General features: G+C 39.2%; 1 protein-coding gene across 2 annotated transcripts in view; it reads right to left on the reverse strand.

The window, feature by feature from the left end:
• The window catches only part of GALNT1 (polypeptide N-acetylgalactosaminyltransferase 1), a 124,060-nt gene that overhangs the window by 44,969 nt on the left and 64,504 nt on the right, over nt 1-14,587 (reverse strand). For both annotated transcript variants that reach the window (XM_086372740.1, XM_086372739.1), the window contains one exon: nt 12,451-12,625. In XM_086372740.1, the coding sequence (XP_086228866.1) occupies nt 12,451-12,625 (175 nt within the window). The remainder of the gene's footprint in view (nt 1-12,450; nt 12,626-14,587) is intronic.

The raw sequence follows: 14,587 nt of genomic DNA on the forward strand, positions 1-14,587 counted from the left end.
TCAAACCTGGGTCTCCTGCATTGTAGGCAGGCGCTTTACCATCTGAGCCACCAGAGAAACTGTCAAATCCATAATCACAGTGGAAGTTTTTAATACAACTTAAAAAAATTGCACTTTCTAGATCACAAAGGAGGTTTCAACACATTTCAAAAAGATCATCTTTATGTACAGATCATTAATCTAGGAATCAATAAAAAATGAGAAAACCAGAAGGCAAAATGAAATGTACACAGAAAAATTTTAATGTACTTCTAAGTCATCCTGGGTTAAAGAGAAATCAAATGGAAATTACAAACTACTTATCAATGAATAAGGATGAAAGAGCTGGCCACAAATGAAGCAACTCAGCAAGCACACACTACACATAAAACTAGCAGGATGCACTGACTTGATTCAAAGATGTAAATTTAGTGTTTGATGAATTTACTACAAAACAAAAATGTTTTAAATTAACAGGTTAAGCATTTAAACTAAGGAAGTGAAAAAACAGATTAAACACAAAATAGAAGATAGAGAACAAATTTTTTAAAACTGGATAAGCAAAAAGGAAAAACTACTCCTCTTTTAAAACATAAAAATTTCAAACCACTAACAAGACTGCCTAACGAAAAAAGAGAAAAACAAAATTAAAAATGAGGATACATAATTACAGATCTAGTAAAAATGTTTTAAAATCATGAGGTACCTAAGATAATGCTATGAACAAAACAAAAAAATCAAGTTTTCCAGTTCATCATGAATTACCCAAATTCTAATTGTGATTTGGCTAACTAAAGATCATACTCTGTAAACCTTTCCACTGTGTTCTCTGGAACTCATGGTTACTGTCATTAGCAAAATTCCTTATATTCACAATCTTTTCATTGAATATTCCCACCATATCCTACACTAATTAAAATATCTCCGAAGAATACTGTTTCCTGAGTGTTCTTTCAAGAGAAGGCTGGCCTTTTTCAACATCGCTGTATCACTGAGGCTGGAGGTGGGGGGTAAATACCTCCCTTGTTCCTCACTGCTGTTTCAAGAGTATGTTCCTCCCTCCTCCTGAAGAAGTTTCAGGTCCTTTAAAGACACTGCTACCAGAAGCTGCCAATCCACCCTTGTCCAGTCATCTGTCACATTCCCGACCAACTCTGTCACTAGTCTTGTCATCATACTCTCGGTCATTCTAGTTTCCACAAAGTCGATTTTTCAATAGTTGGCCTCTCAGATCTGTGCTCTGCTCTGCTCTCCTCCACCATATCTCACCCACTTGCGTTCACGCTATTCCCTTAAATCACATCATTACTGATACTCTCCATTTTAAGCATCCCAATCTCTGGTCACCACTACTCTTCCACCTCCCAGCCCTCCTCCCTTCCCCTGACATCCAGGTTTATTCCCACTCAGTTACTCCAATAATCCCAGACCTTTACCATCCTTCATTGGGATCTCCAATCCAGACCCTTCCACCCTCTCACTCGCTGTTACCCTCTTCATGTTCTCCCTTTATTATACTCATCACCTTGTATCTCTCCCTAGTCTATCTCACTAGCTTGGCATTATCCCAATCCTCGCTAAATCCAACTTTCTGCTGATTTTGCACTGGGGCTGCTGAATTAATACAGAAAACATATGAGCATGGTGACTGGTCTCATTTTCAGTTTACAAACACAAACCTCAAGTAGGCTCCTGGCACGAGCTAGTATTCCCATTACCGTTCCCAGTTAACTCTTTCAAACTGCTCATCTCCACAGAGTCCCAATACGTTTCCCACCCTCCTCACACACAGGTGTAACCCGTTTCTCATTTCACTAAAAATGCCATCAGATGAGGATTTCCATACCTTCATCAACACACTGACCATCCTGTAGGTTTCTGTGATCATAAACATTGAGCCTCTTCCCTGTTATACCGGGAAAGTCTGAATTATCCCTGTTCCTGTCTGAAACCAATTACATTCCTTCTCATCTACTCAAATTCAGTGCTCTTGCCATAACTCTCCCAAACTTCCATCAATGGGATCATTTCTATCAATATAGAAACGTGTTGTACTATTTGCCCTTGATTGCATGATCCCCCCAGCTTACTGCCCCAATTCTTTTTTTCCTACTATATCTCAAAAGGGCTGCTGTACTTGCTGTCTCCACTGCTTCCCCTCCCACTGAGCTTCTCCCACTCTTTTCTTATGTTGATTTTACGTGAAGCATAACAGAGTGTAAAAAAAACCCAACATAAATTTAGAGCGAAAGAGTTATCACACAGCAAATGCTCATGACTCAGATGAAGAAATAGGAACACAGTGGGCACCTCCCAAGTCCCTCTTGCTCCTGATTACTTTTCTTTCCTCTCAAAAGCACTTTTTAGTTTCTCAGAATATATCTTCCAGATACAGTAAATGCCTCTAGGTAAAGGCAGCCTCCAAACTCTAAGCTCACTTCTCTGGGTTCCATCTTCTCTCAGATTTTGGCTCTGAAATTCTCCACTACCTTCTCATCTTTGCCTTCTAACCTCGGGACATTTTCAAGCAGGTGCTTTTTATGTATTTTTTCCCAACTCTCTATATATTCAACTGGAGAGGTGGTCCAGACCACCAGCCACTACAGAATGAAAGTCTCCCCATTCTTTTAAATCATGATTTCATTCCTATTACTTCAAAGGAACAATTCTGTTCCTCCACACACTGAAATCCACTGGTCAATTTAGACGTCTCACCTTACTTCACCTCTCAGCAGATTTAACATAGTTGGCCAGCTCCTCCTTGAGACGTTATTTCACCTCTCCTCAGCCTCTTGCTAGATCTTCCTTCTTTTCTTATCTTTGACAGCTGGAACCCTAACCTCTTTTTCACCTCATCCACTCCTGGTGGACAATGGCTGGATATCTTAACCAGCACTGTGTCTTTAAATTCTCTTGTTCCTTTAGTGACTCCAGCTGCAACCTCTCCCCTGAATGCCAGGATTTTATAAATCTGTGCTAACAATTCTTGATTTCTATTCCCATATTTCTATTCTCCTCTTCTTTCCATCTTGGCAAGAAATTATCACTATATGAAAACTATCACTATAATTCAGATAGCTCATCAGGTCTGTTTTTTTTTCTTTTGCTCTACACCCAATCTGTCAGCATTGATAGCTTCCGTCTTAAATATACAATCAGAATTTGCAAAGTTCTTCACCTTGACCATGCCTCTATTAATCTTACTCATGACACTCCTATACTCTGCATGAAAATCTCATCCACTGCAGCTGGAAAACATAAACTGGTGAAACCACAGTGGGAGCAATTTTTTAAAAAACCCTATGAAATTTAAAGCGGATTCCTCTCAGCACAATTATTTCGTATCTCTGTGAAACTGACCATAATCCATGGTAACAAATACATTTTACAGTAATCCAGAACATATATTCTGAAACAATGATTAATGAAAAATAAACTTATTACATTAAACATACTCTGATATCTTCTATTTCACTAATTAAAATGCTAACAGGTACTCACATTGTGTACGAAATACCATTAAAAAAAAACACAAAACTTAAGGCCTAAGGTTTTCTAAATTGATCTCATATCCATTAATAGCTGAAGGGTCATGACCTGCAATTTAGGTTTTTTTATTTGTTTTAATTTGCTTTATTTTTCGGCTGTACCACACAGTATGTGGGATCACAGCTCCCCACCCAGGGATCGAATTTGCACCCCCTACATTGGAAGCTCCGAGTCTTAATCACCGGACCACCAGAGAAGTCCCACAACCTATATTCAGAAAGCACTGTTCCAGAGAACACTTTTACATCTGTACAAGAGATGTAATAACATGTTGGCTTGAAAAGGATATTTACAAATACTTTGTAACTTTAAAATATATACCCTTAAGTAAAAGCACAATCAGTAAACTGTGATGCATATCCACACAATGGACTTCTACAAAGCAGTTAAAATGAATAACCTAGAACTCCATGTAATGACATGGCCAAATTTCAAAATCAATGCTTAAACAAAAACAATTTTAAAGTTGTAGAAGAATATGTACATATGCTGTACTAGCATTTGTTAAAACTATGAAACTATACTATATATTATTTAGGTAGGTAGACAGAAAGACATGCAGCAATGATAAATGCAAAAAATGAGACCTATAGTTAGGGAAGAATGGAATATAACTGGGGAGGGATACACAAATGGTTTCAACTGTAGCAGTAAAGTTTTACTGCTAAAAACAAAATACGAAGAGAATATGGCAACTTATTGAGATTCAATAAAGTTAGGGGTTGGTACAAAGCTTTGTTATCTCCTACAGCTTTCTGAATGTTTAGACCATTTCATTTAAAAAGATTAATAGTTAAGAGATCACCAGTAAAAATGGAAAATGCAAAAGAAACTTTAAGTATTTTAAAACGTTTTTAAAACTATATCATGTATGTCTTAGGGCAACAGATAAAAAATCAGGGAACTCACTAGACTTGTAAAACAAAAAAATTTACATTTCATGAAGCAGGTAGAAAACCACACTCTAAGAGGATACAGATACAAAGAGTAAGATTTGGGACTTCACTGGTAGCCCAGTGGTTAAGAATATGCCTCCCAAAGTAGGGAAGCAGGTTCAGTCCCTGCTTAGGGAACTAAGATCCCATGTGCTCTAGAGCCCACGCACCCCAACCAGAGAAGCCCACTCACTGGAATGAAGGCAGCACAGCCAAAACAACAACAGAGTAATGATTATATTACAATACTGTTTACAAAATTTTACTTAACTGAAACAAAAAATACACCAGCCTTGGAACTACTATTTACAGAATTATAACAAAGTGAGTGCAAACACCTGAAAGAATACAAAACTGTGGGTCTTAAAAACTGTAAGCAGAGCAATTTTCAGAAGTTCATCAAAATCATCTAAAAGAACCTTATCTGAAATGAGAAAACAAAATTCTGTAGATTTTGATCTGTTTCCAGAATTTTATCTAATATTAGAAGGAATAGTTAACAAAATGAGGGAAAAAAAATAACTTTCAGTAATTAGGTCGAGAAAAAGGGAATAAGAAGTCAGAAGACCTGGATATGAGCCTGATTCAATTGTCCTGGGCTATAGCAATCTCTCTGAGGCACTTACCAGCAGCCTGCCACATGGGACTGATAATTTTTTAAACCAAATTAAAATTACTTTAAAAACTAGAAAGATGAAAAGGCTATTGTTATACTAAACATCTCACAAATATTTCCATGAATAAAAAAAGTAAATTGCAGGGTTTTATGTCTATTTTTAAGAAGTCAGAAAACAATGGCAAGCAGTTAGTAATTAAAAATTTAACAAATAAAAGAAATTCAAAAGAATAGCTGAAAGACAGCCTAAGAGTTTTCCCTGGAAGTAGAACAGAAAGATGAGAAAAGATAAAAATAAAAGGGACTAAGAGAATCAATGCAAGTAGTCCAAAGCCTGGCTAATAGGAGTTTCAATGAGAGAACACAGACTGATGGGACATATCATTTGCATGCTTAGTAGCTTCTGACTCTTTAAGACCCTTTGGACTACAGCCCTCCAGGCTCTTCTGTTCATGGGATTCTCCAGGCAAGAATACTGGAGTGGGTTGCCAATTCCTACTCCAGGAGATCTTCCTGACCCAGGGACTGAACTGGCATCTCCCAAGTCTCCTGCATTGGCAGGAGGATTCTTTACCACTGAGCCACCTGGGAAGCCCAATGGCACAAATAATAGACCTGTCTAATAAGCCACAACTCACTTGACTTCAAGGATATTGGTACAAAACACCTTTAACTTACCAATCTACAGGGAAGAGAGGAACAATCAATGGTACCAGTGATGCAATTAGCAAAATGCAGGCTCAGGAAGGACATAAGACACTGAAAGTGAGCAAGTCACTCAGTCATGTCCAACTCTTTGAGATCCTATGGACTATACAGTCCATGGAATTCTCTAAGCCAGAATACTGGAGTGGGTAGCCTATCCCTTCTCCAGGGGATCTTCCCAACCCAGGGATTGAACCCAGGTCTTCTGCATTACAGGCTGATTCTTTACCAGATGAGCCACAAGGGAAGCCCATAAGACACTTTACCTGGTCTTCAAATAATAAACCATGAGGGTAAAAAAGAAGAGGGAACCTGCAGACTGAGAAAGACTTGAAAGAGATACCTACCAGTTGCAATTCTGATATAAACACTATTAAAAAGGGAAATATATGACATAACTAGGAAATGTAAATACAAACTGGGTATTTCAGGTTACCAAGGAATCACTCACTATTAATATATTTTGAGGTATGAAAAATGGTACCATGATTTCCTTTTCCCCCTGATTCTATGAGTCCCATCTTTCAGAGATAAATACTGTAATATTTACAAATGGTATGTCTTTGTCTGGGGCTGGGGAATCTGCTGCTCATCTCACTTACCTGACTGATCCCCCAAATCCACAAACCGTGTGGGATTCTCCAAAGCGCCACTCCTCTCATGTCAGCTGGCTGACCCCAGAGTCAATGATCCAAGTGAAATAAAAGACCAAACTGGAACCACAGTGTATTTTATAACCTCCCCTTCATGGATCACAGCTTTTTTGTAGCAAAGGGGCTTGCATAACTCAGTGAAGCTATGAGCCATGCCTTGCAGGGCCACCCAAGACAGATGGGTCATAGTGAATACTTCTAACAACTTATGGACTCTGTGGGAGAGGGAGAGGGTGGGGAGATTTGGGAGAATAGCATTGAAACATGTATAATATCATGTATGAAACGAGTCGCCAGTCCAGATTCGATGCACGGTACTGGATGCTTGGGGCTGGTGCACTGGGACGACCCAGAAGGGAGGGTAGGGGAGGGAGGAGGGAGGAGGGAGGAGGGTTTAGGATGGGGAACGCGGGTATACCTGTGGCGGAGTCATTTCGATATTTGGCAAAACTAATACAATATTGTAAAGTTTAAAAAAAAAAAAAAAAATGTGGTCCACTGGAGGAGGAAATGGCAACCCAATCCAAAATTCTTGCCACGAGAATTCCATGAACATTATGAAAAGGCAGAAAGATATGACACTGGAAGATGACACTCCATCACTTGTACTGTGTTCTGCTGGTCATACAGATCAACCCTGGCACAACATAGAAAGAGACATCCAGAGAGTAAATGCCAGGAGATGGAGATTGCTGCAGGACATCTTAGAGGATATAAATGAGGTTACACAATACAACTTTTAAGAATTACTGAAGGTGATGAATACATTAGGGCTCACATTATTATCTCTATTTTGTATATATTTGAAAATTTCCATAATAAAAAGCTTTTCAGAATGTTTTTAAACAAAGAATAAAAGCACACAGATGGAATAAGAAGGTTTAAGGGAAAAAAAGGCTCTTCAGCAGTAGTAGTGATTCTGTGCCACTTCCACCTGGAAGCAGCCTAGTCCCACAGAGACCCAGTGGTTGCCAGACTGTTTTAAGCAGCTGGACTAGCAATCCAGCACAAAGCAAGAGTTTTTCAAGTCTGAGAGTTCTCATTAAGCCCCAAATTTGGTGTACAAGCATAAGTATCACATCATTTAAACACTGATCTCCTTATCATAAAGTTGTTCACTCTGCAAAAACTAGTGCTTATAATACAATTAAAGACTATTCATTAATAAAAGTATCTTCAAGAACCACATAAAAGACTTTTAAAAAACATTTAATAAAATGTATTGATAGCAGTGATGTATTTAGGGGAATTATTAAAGTACAAAAATAACTCTCCTATAAACAGTAATAGTTAAGGTTCTTTTAAACATCACTGAATCTGAGACTTCCCTGAGAAACCTAGCTTGCTTCAATAACTATTAAATTATTCAGAAAGTACAGTTTGTGAAAATCTAAGTTTATAATGAAGCTTCTTTTGACTGATGTCCACCTAACCAGTTTGCTAGATGAACAGATACTCTCCAGCCCCTGAGTTTTTATAGGCACAGTATTCAATGGTTTCCTTATTCTGACTTTATTCAAACCTGTGCCATGTAATGATAAACCATGACTGCCTTCTGTGAACCACTGTTTAGAAAAATTTTCCCTGGAGTATCTTTTCATGTGTTTGTTAGCCATCTGTATGTCTTCTCTGGAGAAATGTTTGTTTAGGTCTTTTTCCCACTTTTTGATTGGGTTGTTTTTCAAATGGTATTGACTTGTCTGAGCAGCTTGTATATTTTGGAAATTAACCCTGTGTCAATTGTTTCATTTGCCATTATTTTCTCCCATTCTGAGGGTTGTCTTTTCACCTTGTTATAGTTTGCTCTGCTGTGCAAAAGCTTTTAAATTTAATTAGGTTCCACTAGTTTATTTTTGTTTTTATCCCCATTACTCTATGAGTTGGGTCATACAGGATCCTGCTGTGATTTATATCACAGAGTGTTCTGTTTTCCTCTAAGAGTTTTAGTTTCTGGTCTTACATTTAGGTCTTTAATCCATTTTATCTTTGTGTATGGTGTTAGGAAGTTCTCTACTTTCATTCTTTTACATATAGCTGTGCAGTTTTCCCAGCACCACTTACTGAAGAGGCAATCTTTGTCCCACTGTAATATTTTTGCCTCCTTTTGTCTAATATCCTTGACTCCTTGCCTCCAAAAATATGGTATCTGTAGGCATGTAGGTTTATCTCTGGGCTATCTTGTTCCATTGGTCTATATTTCTATTTTTGTGCCAGTACCCTACTGTCTTGATGACTGTAGCTTTGTGGTATAGTCTGAAGTCAGGAAGGTTGATTTCTCCAGCTCCATTCTTCTTTCTCAAGATTGCTTTGGCGATTTGGGGTCTTCTGTGTTTCATTATGAATTGTAAAATTTTTTGTTCCAGTTCTGTGAGAAATGCCTTTGATAGGGATCACACTGAATGTGTAGATTGCATTTGGTAGTATAGTCATTTTCACAATATCGACTCCATGGAGTTAATGAGTTTTTTTTTTTTCTTGTGATGGTTTTCTATGTAATTATTACTAATTTTCCATTGCCTTCTCCAGTGGACCATGTTTTGTCAGAACTCTCCACCATGACCCAACTGTCTTGGGTGGCCCTGCACCGCATGGCTCATAGTTTCATTGAGTTACTCAAGGCTGTGATCCATGTGATCATTTTGGTTAGTTTTCTGTGACTGTGGTTTTCATTCTGGAGGCCATGGGATTGCATTCTTGCTTTTCCTGTCTGCTCTCTGATGGATGAGGATAAGAGGCTTGTGCAAGCTTCTTGATGGGAGGGACTGGCTGTTGGGAAAACATGTCTTGCTCTGGTGGGCAGGTTCATGCTCAGTAAATCTTCAATCCAATTTTCTGCTGATGGATGGGGCTGTGGTCCCTCCCTGTAGTTTGGCCTGAGGTGGACCAGTCCTGGAGTCTGCAGTGTCCATGACAGAGACAGAGGCTCTGTGATAGGGCTAATGGCAAAAGGACTTAAGTCCACAGGCCATGCCTCCCAGGACTGCTGCTGCCAGTACCCCTGACCAGAAGGCAGGCCACTGTTGGTTCATGCCTCTGCAGGAGACAAAACATGGTCCACTGGAGAAGAGAATGACAAACCACTTCAGTATTCTTGCCTTGAGAACCCCATCAACAGTAAGAAAAAAAGGTAAAAAGATATGAAACTGGAAGATGGGCACTGTCCCTGCAGGTCAGTAGGTATCCAATACTCTACTGGGGAAGAGCAGAGAAATAGCTCCAGAAAGAGTGAAGAGGCTGAGCCAAAGTGCAAATAATGCCCAGGTGTGGATGTATCTGGTGGTGAAAGTAAAGTCTGATGCTGTAAAGAACAATACTGCACAGGAACTTGGAATGTTAGGTCCTGAATCAAGGTAAATTGATGTGCTCAAACAGGAGATGGCAAGAGTAAACACTGACATTTAAGAATCAGTGAATTAAAATGGATGGGAATGGGCAAATTTAATTCAGATGACCATTATATCTACTACTGTGGACAACAATCCCTTAGAAGAAATGGAGTAGCCCTCACAGTCAACAGCAGTTCAAAATGCAGTACTTGGGTGCAATCTCAAAAACAAAAGAATGATCTTGGTTCATTTGCAAGGTAAACCATTCAACATCACAGTAATCCAAGTGTATACCTCAACCACTAATGCCAAAAAAGCTGAAGTCGAACAGTTCTATGAACAACAAGACCTTCTAGAACTAACAGCAAAAAGAGATGTCCTTTTCATTATAGGGGACTGAATTGCAAAAGTAGGAAGTCAAGAGATACCTGGAGTAACAAGTTAGTCTGGAGTACAAATGAAGAAGGGCAAAGGCTAACAGAGTTGTGCCAAGAGAATTCACTGGTCATAGCAAACACCCTCTTCTGGCAACACTAGAGACGACTCTACACATGGACATCACCAGATGGTCAATACTGAAATCAGAATGACTATATTCTTTGCAGCCAATGATGGAGAAGCTCTATACAGTAAGCAAAAACAAGACCGGGAGCTGACTGCAACTCAGATCATGAGCTCCTTATTGCAAAATTCAGACTTCAATTGAAGAAAGTAGGGAAAACCACTAGGCCATTCAGGTATGACCTAAATCAAATCCCTTATGATTATACAGTGGAAGTGACAAATAGATGCAAGGGATTAGATCTGATAGACAAGAGTGCCTGAGGAACTATGGATGGAGGTTTGAAACACTGTACAAGAGGTGGTGACCAAAATCAACCCCCAGGAAAAAAGAAATGCAAGAAAGCCTCCTGTCTGAGGAGGTCTTTCAAACAACTGAGAAAAGGAGAGAAGTGAAAAGCAAAGGAAAAAGTTATGGATACACCCAACTGAATGCAGAGTTCCACAGAATAGCAAGGAGAAATAAGTCAGCCTTCTTAAGTGAACAACGCAAAGAAATAAAACAATAAAATAGGAAAGACTATACATCTCTTCAAGAAAATCAGAGATACCAAGAGAACATTTCATGCAAAAATGGGCAAAATAAAGAACAGGAATAGGGCCTAACAGAGGCAGAAAAGATTAAGAAGAGGTGGCAAGAATACACAGAAGAATGGTACAAAAGAGGACTTAATGTTCCGGATAATCACGATGGTGTGGAGACTCACCTACAGCCAGACATCCTGGAGTGTGAAGTCAAGTGGGCCTTAGGAAGTATTACTACGAACAAAGTTAGTGGAGGTAGTGGCATTTTAACTGAAGAGTCAGTCTTTGCTTCCTCCAAGCTGCTTAAAGTTCTGAACTACACTTTCCATGTTTGAGAGTTTTCTGTGATGTCTAGTATTTCTTGGTTATCTATTATTAAAAATGGAAGGCCAAAAAACTGACTGTAAGCTCTCAGTATGTGAGGCTTTCTGACTATGAGTCTCCTTCATTGGCGTGATCAGGCTGCTGTCATTAAATTGGAGAGTCTCTGATGTCAGTGTCTGCAGTTGTTTTCCTTTTCTCTAGGGCTAGTCCAATTCTGTTGAAAAAGATCCTCCAATCTCTTGCCTGGAGGGATAAAGTTCAGCTGCTAGCATTACTGTGAGCCACAGAAGGCTAACGGGGTCTCAACAGCTAAAATGTTCACTTTATCCACCTTTCCCTGTACAGTTCCCTTGCTTTTAACAGCGCCTGTTGTCCTCTAGTCCAGATACCTTGTATCATATGGCACAGCTGGACATTAGGTGCCGGTAGGAGTGTAAGTTGGTACAACCATCTTAGAAAAATGTGCTAAAGCTATGTAAGTGTACACCCTATTCCTTTCCCCAATATATACACCAAATAGAAATGAGAGCCTAGGTCTTCCTAAAACATTCACAGAAATATCACCTTAGCCTTTATTCATAATAGCGAAAAAGTGGAAACAACCCAAATATCTATCAGTGTGTAAGCTATGGTACATTCACGTAACAAACCACCACACTGCCATGGAAACAGTATGTTTCTGATTCACGCAACAACATGGATCTCAGAGACACCAGACTATAAGCAGTGTAGATTCATCTATAAAAAGCTCAAAGAAAGACAAAGCTAATCTATGTTTAGAGATCAAAACAATGCCTGCCCCTGGGGCTGGGAGTACTGACCAGAAAGGAACATAGGAGAACTTTTAGAGGTGATGAAAATGTTCTATAATTTGATTTGGACGATGATTAGACAAGATAACATGTATGTAGCAATTCACTAATTTGTATGCTTATGACTGCATACTTCACCGTTTTAAGATACACACAACTTAAAATGATCCTTTATAAAATTGACTATATAAATGCTTTGGTAATAATGAGGTTTAAAATCCCTACTAAATCCATCAAGATAAACAATTATCTTTCAAAGCCTAAAACACATGGTCCCAATGATCTCTAGAACTTGAGATATTATTTTATCAGCATTATTTCTTAAGTGGGGGGTGGTGGTAAGAAGTAACTCAGTGATGTAACATTCATTTCAAGAATAGTCAACACTGATGTGTGATTTACTGAGAATTCAGAACATACTTTTCATTCACATTAAATACCATCAGGACCACACTAGGTACTTACCCTTCTAATCTAACATCTGGTAGAGATCTGTTGAGTGCAATCATCTCACTTGCCATTAAATTGAACTGATTGATTTTAAACATCTCTTTCATCTTTTCTTGATCCTCTTTAGGAATGACGACTGGTTTCCCCATTTCTCCAGGACCTTCATGAGGCTTTTGTACTGGCTCTAGAACTAAGAATAAGGAGGAAATTTAACTAACATTAATTTTTATAGCAATTAATTCATGTTTCTGTTGAATAACATTTATGTTTAAACTATGCCCTCAACAACCAGAGCCACCTCTGAGCCCATCCTCTACCAATGTGGGACACAGCCTAGGGGCTGCCCTGTCCCCTGCTTCCACACTGTGCCCTAACTCCAGACCTTCTCACCATGCACCACTCACCTGAATCACTGCATGGCCTTGGCACTCCCATCTCGAATATTGTGGCCACAGTAACTTCTCTAAAGCACAGTCTTCACTGTGCTATTCCCATGGTCTCAGGGAGTCTAATCTCTTTAACAGGAAACTTAAGTTTCCAAACCTACCACCTGCTGGGCTCTTCGCTTCCCAGCCCCACCCTCCCATCAAGCACCACCTGCTGCTCTCTCTGTGCCTCATGTCTACTTGTGCCAGTGCCTTTGCTCACACTGGCCACCTCCCTTGGCACCTCCCACCTCTACCTGTGAAACACCAAACCCACACTAGTCCAAGCCCCAGCTAGGACGGCTTCTCTCCTGCAGCTTTTCTGCATCTCTCTCGAGTGATGGCTTACTACTTTTGACCACATCATTTCATCCAAGGCTCTGTGTCTTTAATCAATTGTTGTTGTTTAGACGCTCAGTCATGTCTGACTCTTTGCGACCCCAAGGACTGTAGCCCGCCAGGCTCCTCTGTCCATGAGATTTCCCAGGCAAAAATACTGGAGTGGGTTGCCATTCCCTTCTCCAGGGGATTGTCCCGACCCGGGGATCAAAACTGCATCTCCTGCATTGGCAGGAAGATTCTCTATCACTGAGCCACCAGGAAAGTCCCTCTAATCAACAGCTCTCCCTAATTATGACTGATAAACATGCCTGTGACACCCCACCTAGCTAGATTATGATTTCTTCTTTAGCTGGAGTTTTTTGTTTATTCATGTACCTTCTGTGGAGTTTAGCAGTGTTTAATAGGCATTTTATAACTATATGCTAAATTAATACATGAGTACAAGTATTATTCAAAATAAATCAAAATGAAACCCTAGAATTAACAATAGACATTATAATAAGCATTATGCAAGGTAGAACATCAAGAAATGTAATTCTAATCAGAAGTAATGTTGTTTCTTAACACACAGTTGTTCCTCAGTATCCACGAGGGCCTAGTTCCAAGACAACTGTCACCCCACCCTGTGGATACCAAAATCTGCAGATGTGCAAATCCTTTATGTAAAAATGGATGTGGTACAATCACCCCTCTGCATAATCCACAGATACGGAGGACTGGCTGTATCAGTAAAAAAAAAGAATATTTCTGACCAGCAAATCCCAAATCTTGTTCCTAGTTATGTACTTTTGAGATATTAAAAAGTGTTACAAGAAAAATGTGTTCTAGAATATATTAAATTTGAAAAAATTGTGTTAAACTTCCCACCTAAAAGGGATGGATAGAGAATGAGGTGAGGGTAAGAATGGGATGAAATTATCTGTTTATACATTACTTATTTTTTAAGCTGAAAGTGTTATTCTCCTGCAGTGTGTTTTTAAGGCATCCCCCCCAAAGTCTCTGGATGGAAATGTCTGAAGACATCACGGCAGTAGATGAACCAGGAGTTCTCTTCAGACAGGCTTTAGGCTTTGTCTGACCGAAAACAACTCTTGCCGGCAAAGCTGGCCTACAGGATGACTGTCCAGAGCAGGTACAAAGGAACCTATCCATACCAGAGCTGCAGAATATTACTCACTATGCCTTCAACATAAAACATAAACAGAACATAAAATCTGTTTTAAAGAACTATCAAGGAAAAAATGGTGTATAATAATTGTCCCCATTCTCAGAGCTTAGAAACTGCGATTTCAGGAAGGAAGTTAAAACATTAGGAAATAACTTGAAAAATCATAGGAAACTCCTGTAATACAATTTTAAAAAACAAATCCTATCTAATGTTTGCC

Source organism: Bos grunniens, chromosome 24 (assembly GCF_055505025.1).
Source record: "Bos grunniens cultivar Pamir isolate PY7600 chromosome 24, Bosgru_T2T1.0, whole genome shotgun sequence".
Taxonomy (NCBI): Eukaryota; Metazoa; Chordata; class Mammalia; order Artiodactyla; family Bovidae; genus Bos; species Bos grunniens.